Below are 14558 nucleotides of genomic sequence, written 5' to 3'. Positions count from 1 at the left end.
TTAAGAGCGAGGCTCTGAAACTCAGATTCCCCCTTCTAGGTAATTGCCTTGACCAGAAAGCTACAGAATCTTAGCTTCTTGTTGTTTGTTTTATTCTGTTGGTGGGGTTTGGGTTTTTTTGTTGTTTTTTTTTTCATCCTGAGCTTTAATTCTTAAATGAGAAGTAAATCTGCTGGATTGTGGAAAAATGAAGATCAAAAGAAATATAAAATACCTACTAGGAGCCACCATGACCGGCAGCACATTGGTGTGAGTGCCCAACTCCTCCCGACACACGAAAGGGAACAGACATAGAAATTATCAATGTCGCTTTAAATCTCAGAATTACCTAACTTGTACACAACGTAAGTAAAGGAAGAACAACCTTATGGTTAACAGACTAAAACTGAAATTCAAATACTTCTAAATATGAGTGCTGATGTTAATCAGAATATAAAAAGCTTGTTGAAAGCTTTATTAAATGTCACTAGATTTCAGTTAAACCTTAAGGTTTTTTTTCTTCTTCTCTATAAGAAAATACTTCTATGTATTATAATCCTCTTGTAGAAAACTAAAACAATTTATTAAGAGAAATTAATCTGAAGATCTAATTTGTTAGAATTTGTAGACAGTCCAAGGAGTCTTATCTTACCAGAAATCTAAATACTAAATGCTAATACTAAATTCTGACTTTTTTGGCCACAGACTTTTAGTGAGTGACACAGCGTGAAGAATTAATATGAAATCTGTATTTCTGAATAATTTTAAAAGGACAGATGAAAGTTTTGACAAGATTTTATTGTGAAACATTGGATTTAGAAAAGGTACAAAATGTCAACGGTCAGATGTGTGCCAGTACAGTATTTCAATAGTCTATACATGTGGACAGCTGAACAGCTTCACTACAGAATGCGTATTTAGACATACAATCTAAAAAGGGGCCGCAATATTCACAGGCTTAAAATACATAAATAACTTGAGCCAAAATGGCGTGACTGGTCAATGCTAATCAACATCTGGAAACAGGCTAAAAAGCACAATACAGTACAACAATCTCCTTGCAGATCCACGTTTAAAGAACATCAGTTTATTATGTCAATAATCTACAGCTCCAGGACACTGTTTTCAGGACTGGGATTCAGTTGGCTAGTTTACAACTTTAAAAGATTCATGTTAGAAATGAGATTATGGAAGTAAACCTGCAGGTATTTAATTGGAACTAAACACTGTGAAGCCCCTAAAAATTTCTCAGACTGGGATTTATAAAGTCAATTATTTGTAATATAGAACTTCACTTTGTTCCTTTAAAATGTCCTTATTGCAGCTTGAACAGATATCATTAAGTGATTTTACTTCAAACATTTTAATTTGCAATCATTTCTGTGTTTTAAAACCAATTTCACCAAACATGGGTCAGCATTCAACTGCAAAAAAACCCAGTATCAAAAAGTCATACATTTGCGCATTAAAAAAACCAAACAACAAAACTTCCCCAGAGGATAGCAGCATTCTCTACCCTAGTTTAGCAAGTTTAAAGAGCATTTATAAACATACAAAGTTCATTTTAGGGTATAAAAATACACGTATGCCATACGAAACAAGCTAGCTTGATTTTTTCCAAATTATTCAGTAGTCTCTCACTGCTGGAATTTGTTTGAACTACTGAAAATGTGTTCATAGCTCAGTACATGGGTGCACAGCCAAGGAACTTTAGATTTTAGTACTTAATTAAAAGGTGTGTAGTTTATTCTACACAATTAACCTTACTGAAATATAAGCAGTTACCCTGTTACCAATCAGTACCCAGAGCTGAACTAAACCTTTACTTAGGTAAGTCTACTTCACTTTATGCTGATTCATAACTCGCCTTCCTGAACAGAGACCTTGGGGTATACTAAATTATGTTTAGTAGAAATTTCTGAATATGACTTATGTCCATTAGGAGCAGAGCTAAACTTAAACTGATGTAATTTAGAATCAAAATCTACCCAAAACATTAAAACACTCACTCTTTGACACCACATCCACTCCCTTAGTTTCAAGGCCATTCGTTTTGGCTACCCTTTTCTTACTGTGTGTTTTACTGTGGGATGAGAATCTCGCAATTCATTAAGAAGAATCACCGTAAGTTACAACTAAGTACATTAAATCAGACAATGGGGAATAAAAACGTTTTTAAAACTTTGAGTATATTGCTAATTAAGGACGTGACATTGGGAGTACAATGTCTGCTATGGAATTAAAATCAGCGCTGTGCCAAATGGGAACAATATATAAACAAACCACTAAACTCCAGTGTGGCAAAAAACCCATTTTGTTTTTTGTTCAGGAAGTGTTTGGCATGAGCAGCACTAACAAAATTCTACACCTCACAGACACAAGCTACAAAGGTCACCTAAAGCCAAGACTCACTGTCCATCGATCAGCTAGTTCTTAATGCTGCTTCAAGCACTGCACTAGCCACTTTGATCTTTGTTTCAGATTCCTCTGTACACACAGTTATATTTACATAAAACATTTATTAAACATGATTTTAAAACATAAAAACCTTATGTACAAAATACCAACATTCCTATAAATAAACAGTTGGAGAAAGGCACTTGCAAGAAAAATCTACAGTAAATCTTACAAAAACGACACTGCCTCTGTTACTGTACAATAGATAATCTTTCGGTAAATCCCTATCACAAGAATGTAAAACACTAATTACTTGTTATAACTAAGAATATAACCATTACAGTTGTATTTACACATACATATATGCCTCTTTTTTTTTTTTGTTTCACTTGAGAGCACCATGATTTCCATTCTAAATTTATATTTTGATACAAAGTAAAAGAACAGTTGCCAGAAACCAGCATTCAGCATCACGGCAGATTCAAACTTTTGGCTGACATCAGTGTAGTTTAAAAGACTCAGCTGCTGCTTTGTAAAAAGTACACCTAGTTTGTTATTGCATGTTGTCCTTTTAGAGAGAGCACTGCTATGTTCTCTATGCAATTGTTTAATACTATTGCTGGCAAAAAGTTTCCAATATCAAAAAAATAAAAACATTCTTCAAGCCAGTTGAAGTATTTCATCTGAACAGTAACTAAAAAAAGCTGCATATTAATTATAAAAACGTGTAGGAAACATGCCAACTAATCTGGTGTGCAAAAATAGTTTTTTCCACTACACAGGATTTTAAGGGCTTCACAGAATTACTCAAATTTTCATTGAGTAGCAAACCCCACGAATAACCAGTTCCTCAAGGAGATGTTAGTATACTTCCACTTTTATCAAACTTTTTACCCTTCGACAATGCTGCAACCTGTTTGAGCAGTTCTCTGTTTTTGGCCTGCAATACGGATAAAAAAAGTTTTCTGAATTACTGAAACGTCTGAGATAGTACTGTCATGCATTAATTTCCCATTGCATTATGAAATAAATTCTCAAAACGTACACATTGAGAATATTCAAGGATGATAACGATCACTTTTCAAAGATTTGTATACACTTTTTGATCTGCATACTCCACCTTTAACAGAAAAGGTAAACACATTTCCTGTATTGTGAAACATAGTATCTGAGGTATGGCACTATCTGCTCAGTCTGTGATTTATGAGGCAACTAATTCAGGCTTCCTTCCTGATAAAGAAACGTTTAACTGTCAGTTGTGTTATGCTGAGCCATTAAATCCGATCAACAGCACACTGACAACTGATTAAATATCAGTGAACAGACAAAAAAATAAAGATAACCTTTGATGAAGCATGCGAGGTAAGCCACTATCTCAAAGTTAGAAAGCAATTCTTACAGTGAGTTTAATCCATACAGAGATTGTCTGTTGACTGCAGAACTGCTGAACAATGCATCTGAAGTTAAATACGGTAATGAACATTCAAGAACTTGGTCCTATTTCATCGCTGTAAGCGAACAGCCAGAATACATAACTCCATCTGAAGTATTTCTCGAGTATCCATAAGCAATTACTCACCTGCAACTGTTCCACAGTTTCCTTGTGAGCTTTCTCCATACTGTTCATCTTTGTCCTCAAGTTAGACTCCTGGTACTGGAAGTCTGCCTTCAGTTCTGTCAACTGAAAAGACAAATTCTATGAGGATTCCCTGGACTGTTACAGGATACATCTTTTAATCAATCTGTGAACTCTTTATGGAAGCCTCAGGAATCTCAGGAAACACTGTATTTATTTACTCTTGTAGTATGAACAGCTCACACTCGAGAAGTAGCTTGAAAAGTAAGTATGTCTATTTTATATGAAGAAAACAACTGTTCTTATGTAACTATATTGTTTGCCCAGGATTTGGTATGAAGAAGGTTAATCCTCAAAAAAACTCCAAACACCCAAAACAAACAAACAAAACACCAAAAAAAAAAAAAACCCAAAACTAATGATTATTATAAATCATTAGCTGTTCTTTCAGCTGTGAGACTGTGAGATACTTACCACAATCTTCAGCTGTCCGGTAACACATGAAAAATCTTCCATACAAAGGCAACAGAAAGGATTCCTTTGGGTCCTTTTATGCTACAATTTGTCCTAAACAGAAGTGTTCCAGAGTTTCACTGCTTCTCAACCCACAATAGTGAATTAAATGATGTTATTAGAAATATGTCACTAAAATGACTTAACTTACGATTTAATTCTGAGTGTATGGTGTAGTATTGCTGCCACTGGGTCTGTCCTGAGAGAGGCAGAGATCCACATGACATACACTAAAGCAGGTGTTTATAAATTGTGGTACATGCTTCTATCCAAGCAGCTGAATGCTTCTTCTGGAAGCCTGCGCAGCTGAGTGAACTACTAACAGTTTGTTGTATATGGACCCAGAAGTTTTAGGAACCACTTATTTAAAAAATTTAGTTCATAGAATCATAGAATGGTTTGGGTCAGAAGGGACCTCAAAGACCATCTAGTTCCAGTCCCCTGCCACGGGCAGGGACACCCTCCACTAGACCACATTGCCCAAAGCCTCATCCAACCTGGCCTTGAACACTTCCAGGGATGGGGCCTCCACAACCTCTCTGGGCAACCTGTTCCACTGCCTCACCACCCTCACAGTAAAGGATTTCTTTCTAACATCTAATCTAAATCGACCCTCCTTCAGCTTGAACCCATTACCCCTTGTCCTGTCACCACACTCCCTGATAAACAGTCCCTCACCAGCTTTCTTGTAGGCCCCTTCAGGTACTGGAAGGCTGCAATTAGGTCTGCCTGGAGCCTTCCTGCAAAGGTTCCTCAAAGCATCCCAGATTCAGTTGGCTATTTTGAACCTCTCTGGTCAATCTGGATTTATCAGGAAATGAAACCTCTTTGCTAGCACAGAAACCTGCTAGAGCAAACCAGAACAAACATTCCTAAGATAATTACCAAGACTGCTATTACCAACCTTAATAGGTGTCAAATCCTATGTAGTGAAACAAGGTATTCAAAAGAACTGTCAATCAAATGGTCCTAAATAAAGTCCAAGTACCTTGATACAAGGATATATACCTCACTGTACACAGACTGCTGCTCAAGGTATGTCCTTACAGCTGCTCTAAATTCCAGGGGATCCAGTACAAAACCACATATCACAAACTAAATATCAAAAAAACTAGTGGTATCGCACCATAGTAAAGTATGCAACTAGATGAGCAAATGCACTACCTGTGAGCATTCAGCAAATTGTGGTCCCTTCTTCATGATCAAGTCTCAGGGGCCCAGGGAAATGTCTTGGTGTCTTACTAACATTTTGTCCAGAAAGCAAAACAAGGCTAGTACTGCAGCCAGTAAGCACTGGTGATGACATGGCTGAGATCTTGACTCGTAAGAAAAAGTGAAGAACGAGGATTGTCTGTGAAGCTGGTGTACTGAGTTGGTTGTGTTGCCATACATTATACATTTCAGAGGTTTTTCGTTTGGAGCGCTCCAAACTGCTCAAATGCTGTCCCTATGCAAATCTTGGGACAAGATCTTAACAGGAATTTCCCACAGGTCTGCCTCAGGCTTTTATCCCAGTACATGCCTTTACATTTACTATCTCACAATCAAAAAAAATCAGCACTGCACTCATTTGTTGTAAATTTTTCAGCTATGCAAACAGCATATGACGTGTTCACCTTTTCTCCCAGCTGAAGAAAGTAAGCGACATTCTGAAAGTAATTCATGTCTGAAGAAGTCTAAGTTCAAAGTACTCAGATGTCAAATAAATAGTTTTAGCAGTAGGGATACAAAAATTATTAGGTGCTCTCCCTATGGAAACAGCACAAAACAAGTTACTGCAGTGGTTATGCAGAAGTAGGTGACGTTTCCTTACCTAACCCTTTTGTTAGCTTTGCCCAGTTGATCAAATACCAAAAGAGAGAAGTGAATTTCCTACTGACTCATAATCTTCTGGCTTCATATGAGAGAGATCAGGGCCTTAACGTCTGTCCTTTGAAGAAAATACCTAAAGAGAATCTATGATTGCTCAGGTCTTTCACATTAACTTGAAATAGCAAGTGCTTCTAACACTAAATATCTTTAACAGTGATATAAAGGAAAAAAGGTTCAATATCCTTTACACAACACATTTAAGTGTAGAAATGAAGATACTGAACTATGGCTTAAAAATAGAAGCATTTTCCCTTCAGGATCAATGAGCTTCTCTCAACCATCAATGTTTTGCTAGGCCACCGTGCACCTAGAATAAAAATTTTACTTGAAAATATAGTAAATTAAATTATTTTTAATACAATTCCATAACCTACCCAATCCTGAACAGACATTCTAGAGCCACAATTACAGACAGGGTCTTAAAAGCATCTAGTTAATCAGATGGCTGAGAAACAGGCTCTCATGAAGGCAGAACAAAGTACGTATTTGTAGTTATTTCTCTTTTCTTGTTAGTCATTAGGTTGTTTGAAGGGTGAATCTCTTGTATGAGTTTCACTGCAGCCATGTGGGCTGACTGTTTTGATTAACTTTTGTTGACTGTCAGGCATCTAATCCAAGCTTTTCTTCTAGTCTCAGACCATACTCAAAGACTTGATAACCTACACTACACATATGCTACCAATCTTTTAAAATCAAACACTTAATTTTCATACACTGTACATGCAAGTTTGGACATCAACTCATGAACTATGGCTATAGTTGCTTTAATTTAAAACTAAACTAAAACTATGCTAAGATCAGAGTGGTGACTACTCTTAATCCTCCTCTTACCTCATGTGCCCATCAGTCTACACAGGTATCCAGAATCTTTGCTGTGGCTCAGTTTAAAATAGGTAAAACATACAAACCACTGTCCAGCATTTTATCCATCACCTGTGGCACACAGCCCGAGTAACAGCAAATCAGACGGCTGAAGTGAGGTACAATGAATTCCTCTTTGACTTAGAGCCAAAATATATTCATGATACAAAAGCGCTCAAACTTGGTAAGATCTGATTAGTTGCTATATAAAAAAATTGTATCTGATTTTTGTTTTATGTCACCATTTTGACATTGTTAGGAGTCTACAAAAGAGAAAACAAAATGATAAAGTTCTTATTAAGCAGATGCAACTTTTACCTTTTTATCTTTTTCCAGAATAGTCTGATCTCTTTGTTGCAGAAGACGTTTAAGTGACATTACTTCTTCTTTCAACTGACTTATGAGGACAAAGTTGTCAGTTCCTCCACTGTCTGCTGACTGATTTATAGAGCTACTAAAAATAAAAAAACAATAGTTACTTGCAACATCAATAGGAAAAAACAGTAACTTTTTTAAAAGTTGGATAATTAATAATTCCACAAACATCCTTAAGGACTAATGCAAAAAAAGTATGTACCTGACAGAAATGGATGCAACTGGCAATTACCTTACTAATGGCACACATTACATACACCTGCAGAAATATAATTAAGTATTAGCTTTGAGGGGGACAAAAACCTTTTGACTGAAGCAGCCACTTTTACTTTTACTGCAACTATGTGGCCAGAGGCAGAATAAAGATTCAGTCTCACACATTAAGGTCCAAAAGATTTCTCTAGACCCTAGGTCAGCTTAAAGCAGCAGGTTCATCCCTGTATCTAATCGACAAAACACTTAGTTAGGGAATACGGTTTCATTGGTAACTGTTGCCTCATACATAAGCTTTATTTTTGCCCCGAACAGCTTAAAAGCAGGAACACAGTGCCAGTTTTCTGCTAATAAAGTCATTTAGTTCACTGACAGCACTCAGATGCCACCCAATAACCTGTCTGGCTGGACAATAGTTTCACCTCCCTCATCCTTCAGACCAAAAAAGAAAACAAAAAACAAAACAACCAACTGGCCACAAATCAGTACTCTATTTGGTTGAAATGGCTCAGCTTTACAAAATATAACTTTACCTATCTCCATTTGATGGCTTGGATTCCAGTTTGGGTTTTTTCTTTGGAGTTTCATTCTGAATAGCTGCAGAGGATTTATGGCTGAAATCAAACAAAATGTAAACCTAAAGCCTTGTACTATATAACTCTCTAGTATCACCATTTGGTACACGTAAAATAACTAACTCATGCTCCTAGCTGGAATGCTGGAGACTAGCTAGAAAGGCAAGAAAAAAAGTCCTTTCAATGAAAACTGCTGGATAAATTAAAAGGAAATTAACAAATAGTATCATATTTACCTCTGTTTCCATAGTCCCTGATCTTGTTCTGGACTCAGACTGCTGATTCTGAAATACGTGAAATGTATTTGGTAACCGACCAAACATGCCATTATTTCTAAGTTTATGTGAATGGTATCTGTACTGGAGAAAAATCCACCCCCCTTTTGGTTTTTTTAATAAAGAAAGTTAACAATTACGAATTTTCAGTTGGACAGTCGTATTATCTGTCATATTCATGATCACTCTTTACTATATCAGGATACTATAAAAATATTTCTTGCCTAGATGTTTACACCATTGTAAGACACAAGGGGTAGACTTCGACTGAAGGCTAAACCTAAAGCAGCACTCCCGGGATTCCCATACTGCAATATGAACATTGCCTGAAGTGGTGCTTATGTGGTGGCATAAGAGCAAAGCTAAGTTTTGGATCCCTGAAAGTAACTGCTATTCAGGTCTAAAGATTTGTTTTCAATAGTTTCAAAAGCAATTAATAAGCACAATTGATATAGGAATGGTAGAATGTAGAAGATGGCACTCAATGAAATATTAAATGAATTTGTATTTCTACCTCATTGTCTCTATTGTCTCATCTTAACAATAACTGAAATGAATAGGGAAAGAAAGTCGTATTTATTGGACCAGAAGCAATTGGACCCATGGCAGCCTACAGAAAAAGGGCGCTAAACCCGGAACATTGTCATCTGTATAGAGATATAATTACTTTTCTAACTCCTGAGTATATTAGAAGCTTTATTCTGTAGTAAAGAGCTAACTTATTTTTATTTAATCCTTACTGTATCTCTGCCACATACATTGTTTGATTTAGCTTGCTGTAACTCAATTTTCAGCAGCACAGGAACAGTACAATAACTCTCTGCATGGCAAGAATAATTTTCTTCTTCAAATTCCTAAAAAAACAAATCTTTTCTTTTTTTTTTTTTTTAAGTGAAAGTTTGTGCATTTCTCTTCTCCTCATTCCCAGTAGCATTCCAGCTTATTTTGATTCCATCTAAATCACGCTTAGTCAGGCAAGTTTCAGTCAAAATGGAAAATTATAAACGTTAGAAAAGTGAAGCTTAGAATCAAAATGTTTGTGTCTGGGGACAGGGTCGTTACCATTGCAGCTGTAGTATTTATTAAGCAGCACAAAAATAAGTAGTTAAGTTACGTTGCCATAAGCCTACCAACGAAAATAAGAATCATGACTATTATAGTGGCATAAAAAAACAAATCAATTCTGTGATTTATGACTAAATAAACTGTGCATGTTTGTTAGGGCTGGTAAGTTGCATAGGCCATGGCCACAGATGGCATGCTGAGAAGTTTCAAAAGATGGGACAAAAGTATGTGAAATGTGATCAGAGTGCCAGAAACGGAAATGACAGTGCTATTTTCCTATGTCTGTACGACAGCCACTAACAGGCTACCTATTCCAGTGAGATTTGATTATAAAAACCAGTGAAGAGATACAAACTGGTCCTAGATTGAGGGTGACCCCACACCCTTGCTTCTGCTTCTCCATTAACTGCAAGTATGTGTGTACAAACAAGTCAGAAGGAAGTACGTAAGGGTGAGGATTCTGAGCAAAGTAGCTGTTCTGTGCTCACTGCTCACACTCCCCTTTTAACCCATGGTAAATGTATGTAAAATAGCAGTTATCACACAGCAGTTACTGCTTAGAAAGCCGAATTCAAGTTTATCTCTAAGTAACTTGTTTCTGTAGCCATTCTATGGGGTTTTTTTCTAGACTTGCTACCAATTTTAACATCGACTAGTTTGATGACCACCAAGAATTTCTGCTTTTTGCTGACCTCCCTTCATCCCAACCATAAGAATACAAGGATTTTGAGAGACCATGGGAGAACAACATTCTGCTACCGCTTTTGATGCCATGTTTTAAACAGTATTTCTTACTTCCTTTGACTTGATCTCAGTACTAACAGAATGCTAGAGAGGAAGAAGTACCAACGGCTACTTTAATTGTTGAAATACTTACTTATGATGACTGCTGCTGTGACGATGATGATGGTGGTGATGATGGTGGTGTTTTGAATGATGCTGGTCTTTCTCAGTAAGAGACGAGGATGAGGAGTTAGAATGTGAAGATCCTAGGCTCTTCCTCTGTTCTTTCGTCTTCTGTAGCACTCTCTTGTAGGACAGTGTGCAGAGCCAACACAACAACTTTCCATCAACCTTTTGGGAAACAATTCATAGCAGGTTTTTTTTTCCAAGTATACTTGCACTAGAAAGACGTACATCAGTATTTGTAAGAAAAAAGTGTTTCAATTCATCTGTTATCTCTAGGGAAATTCCAGACATCTCTTTTGTATGAAACAGCACTACCATATCTCCAATATATGCACATTATTTTAGTAAAGTCAATCTTATTCCATTTCTTTTTGTCTTTTGAAGTTATGCTAGAAAGTGATCTTAGCAAATGTCGGACTCACTCTATATCACAGAAGTGACAATAACTTTTTAAAGGGACAAATCATTTTTAGTTTAGACACCATGTACCCTCTCTCAACCCATCATATTCCAGGCATAATCAAGATGTCCAGCCAACGTGTTACTTGTACAAGTAAATTCTTCTGTAAAAACAGCATTATTCTTGGGTTCAGGCAAGAGGCTTTTGAGGTCATTTCCTCAGCACCTTCTGGAATGAGAAAGTGGCACTCACCAAAGCTATTTAAGAAAACAGAACACAAAGGGCTGCTCAGAGCAGTCTACCCCTCTGGTGCTGTACTTTTTTTAAGGCAAGGCAGGCAAATCGGAAGAAGTAAAGCGACAGATTCAAGTTACAGACATATGTAAGATCCAACGGGTGGGGAAATAAAAATAAAAAATAAAATAAAATCAAAGCACCAAGAACCAAGAACCATTCAGCTGCTTAACCTCTATTCCCTGGCTATGACTGTCAGCTTACACACAAGCTTATTTTTAAAATGAGTGATTTAATTAAAAGTAAGTTAACTCAGTAGCTAATGTAACAATCCCAAGTTGCAAAATTTAATTCAAACATTGTAAAGCACAGCACAGCAACTTTAACCTAATATTAGTGAACTTAAGGTACACTCCTGTTAATCCTTCTCTTATGAAGGAGGAACATTGTCTGTTGTCAGCGTAAGCCATTAGAGCTGTGGAACAAGGCCTACCTTCCTTCTTCCCTCCTCTTTTCGATCAAAAGCACACTGCTGTTTGCACTGTTCACATGTCTGAGGTGGGCCATACTTCTTCTCCGAGTTGGTGCAACGCTGACATTTTGTGCCAATAAACGCTGCAATAATGTTACAATACTGACAAGGCTTGGGCTGAAAAACAGGTAAGTTGAACTGAAGTTAATACATTTACAGTTTCTGTAATGAACACTGCTAACTTAAATCACACAATGACCCTTCTAAAACACTGGAGCTTCATATAAACTATCTTAAAGAACCCTTTTCCCACCATTTCTATCTTCAGTACTAAATCTCTTGCGTAAAACAATGTTACTCCAATGGTCAAAACCAGCCTGGACTTTCCATGAAAACACAGGTACATACTCACTGAAAGAAAAACACATACAATGTGATGATTGCTAACCTCTACCCTGCCTCTGTTTCACAGGTTTTTTTAAATACAATGACATTTTCTCTTTGTCTTACTACATCACTAAAGAAAATACTTAAGAAACTTTAGAAAAAGAGTAATCAAGTCTGGAAAGCTTTTTAGACTGGAAGTTTATGAAACCATCCCTCTTCCTTGCCCTACTCAGGGATCTGAAAACCCTACAGCTCCAAGTTTAGTATCCTGATCCCTGCAATTCTGCAGGAAACTTTTTTTTAAAAAAAGCAACAACTTCAGATATCGTCAGATCAGGTTATCAACTTTTATATCATATGTTCAACTAGAATAATACATGGCTAGAAAATAACATTGCTGTCAATTTTCATAGGTTAGAAATGGCTGATTATCTTCAATGCAGTTCCTTTTTTTGATGAGCTACTGACAAAAAACATTGTTGAATCTGTCTTGCACTTCATTTTGCTACATTTTAAGCTTTTGAAAGACTGTTCTTTGTTCAGTTTACATTCACAAAACGCCTGACTACATACCAACAGCTGTTACACTTCTCAAATAAGCTGAATTTCATCTAATATGGTTTATGTCAAGTATACAGAAGTTACTCACTTCTGTTTCACAACAAGATTACCTTCTATACACTAGTATCTGCAGGGTGCTCAGATACAACATGTGTATTCATATACTAAAAAAATTACGCTTTCTAACAGAACTGAAGCTGAAATTCAATGTGAGAAAACACAAAGTAACATGCATACAGCTAATACTCAAACTATCTTTTCTACTTAATAGCTTAACATGATTAACGTGCATTTAAATTTTTTAAGACTTATAGAATATAAAGCATGTGTTGTTATTAGATTTTCATATTTATCACTCATTAAAAACACAGACAGCTAATGGTCTTTCTGCCACAAGTGTGTGTTTATGAGAATACGCATAGAACTACTTTACATGCATAAAGCAAAATAACATTGGTTTTGTTATGAATAGCTCTATTACAGTTATTCATAACCGTTAAGCTACATATAATCACAACTGATTTTAATTTGAAAAAAGAAACTGTAAGCCATGAAGGAAATCATGATCTGTCAGTAATTTTCATCACCCTTCTGAAAGGTAATCTCCCCCCCCCAAAAAGAAGTTTAATTGCAAGGAACTTTTTTTAAAATTTAAAATCTGAATTTACTGCAATATTTAGAAGTAAGAGCCTACTCACCGTTCCAAACTGCTTCACATTTTGGGCACATTTCTTGCATATCGTATTAGTTTTGCTAAAGATAAAATTGCATAATGTTGAATTCAGTGACAAACACACACCCTGAAATTCTTTCCCATGCAATTACTGGAAAACACACAAGCAAACACGCGCTGCGGTAAGCGGTGAACGATAAGCGACCAAATCTAACGTTGTACTGCGTTTATGCGACACGCTCGTGTCGCTAGAGCAGACGGGCAGGTTACTTCACTGCGGTTCTGCCCTCTGTAGTACCTCCACCGGTGTGCATTTCTGCCGTTACCAGCGGCTGTGCCCGTGGAACAGCTGTTCCTTCTGCGGGTCCGCCGACCGCCTGCGGCGGGACTTCAGCGGGTGTCCCCCCCCACGCCCCTCCCCGTACCTCTCCTGCTGAAACTCCGAGCGGCAGTAAGTGCATTTCACGATGGGGTGGGCGATCCGACACTCCTGAGGAGAGAAGAGCCACGTTACTGCCCTGCGCCACAGCCACCAAACCCACCTCACCCGCCGCTCCGCGGCCGGTTCCCCACCGGGCGCTGCCTGAGGGGCTTCCCGCCGGGCTGGCGGCTGGCTCCCTGCGCCAGGGCCGGTACCACCCTCCTCCTCCTCCTCCTCCTCCTCCCGGGGGAAGCCAGGGCTGCGAGCGCCAAGGCGAGGGGGGCCCGTCCCGCTGAGCGCTGCCCCGCGTCTCGGCCCGCCGCACCTTGCACAGCTGCTGGCCCTGGGAGAGCTCCTCGAAGGGGTAGCGCTGGTTACACTTGGTGCAGGCATAAAGAGCCGGGGCGGCCGCCGCGGCCGCCGCCGCCATCCGCACCGCGGCCGGCGGGGCGGACACGGGCGGGCCGAGGGAGGGGGAGAGGGAGGTGCCGGGGCGAGGGCCGGGGCGAGGGCCGGGGCGAGGGCCGGGGCGAGGGCCGGGGCGGCCGCCGCTGAGGAGCCGCCGCCCCCCCCCCTCCCGCCGCCGCCGCCGCCGCGCCTGGGGAGCGCGCCCCGCCGCCGCCCTTAGGCCCCGCGCAGAGCCCGCGCCGCCGAGCCGCGTCCCCCTTGTGTCGGTGTCGGCATCGGCGTCACCCCGCGCCCCCCGCCCTTCCCTCCGCCCCGGGCTCAGGCTCGAGCGGCAGCCAATCACCGCCTCGCGCCAAACCTGCCTTCAAAACTCGCCGCCCAATCGCCGCCCC

The 14558-nt window shown here is 39.0% G+C and overlaps 1 protein-coding gene across 6 annotated transcripts; it reads right to left on the bottom strand.

Moving 5' to 3' along the window:
* Window positions 1–761: 761 nt before the first annotated feature.
* FAM76B (family with sequence similarity 76 member B) lies at window positions 762–14453 on the bottom strand. Of its 6 annotated transcripts, none has more exons than XM_075742360.1 (10): window positions 14084–14453; window positions 13763–13827; window positions 13363–13417; window positions 11738–11893; window positions 10579–10775; window positions 8598–8645; window positions 8320–8400; window positions 7517–7652; window positions 3956–4057; window positions 762–3316 (listed from the first exon to the last, which is right to left on the bottom strand). In XM_075742360.1, the coding sequence occupies exons 1-10, from the start codon at window positions 14186–14188 to the stop codon at window positions 3227–3229; spliced, it is 1035 nt and encodes a 344-aa protein (XP_075598475.1). In that variant the 5' UTR covers window positions 14189–14453; the 3' UTR covers window positions 762–3226. The 6 variants fall into 6 exon arrangements, with proteins under 6 accessions (XP_075598475.1, XP_075598476.1, XP_075598479.1 ...); XM_075742361.1 differs by having other exon boundaries at window positions 7517–7649; XM_075742364.1 differs by lacking the exon at window positions 8320–8400.
* Window positions 14454–14558: the final 105 nt, after the last annotated feature.

The sequence above is a fragment of the Balearica regulorum genome, chromosome 1 (genome assembly GCF_011004875.1).
Source record: "Balearica regulorum gibbericeps isolate bBalReg1 chromosome 1, bBalReg1.pri, whole genome shotgun sequence".
Taxonomy (NCBI): Eukaryota; Metazoa; Chordata; class Aves; order Gruiformes; family Gruidae; genus Balearica; species Balearica regulorum.
The sequence above is the reverse complement of the archived record's forward strand: the minus strand, read 5'-3'. Positions and strand labels throughout refer to the sequence as shown.

What these genes read in the sequence shown, in the direction of transcription:
- FAM76B (XM_075742360.1), bottom strand. Translation starts at nt 14,188, where the DNA reads ATGGCGGCGGCGGCCGCGGCGGCCGCCCCGGCTCTTTATGCCTGCACC. An exon ending in CACAGCAGCAGTCATCATAA is followed by an intron (nt 8,646 to 10,578) that starts GTAAGTATTTCA and finishes CACGTATTTCAG; the next exon opens with AATCAGCAGTCTGAGTCCAG. An exon ending in AAACTGTGGAACAGTTGCAG is followed by an intron (nt 3,317 to 3,955) that starts GTGAGTAATTGC and finishes TCCGTATTGCAG; the next exon opens with GCCAAAAACAGAGAACTGCT.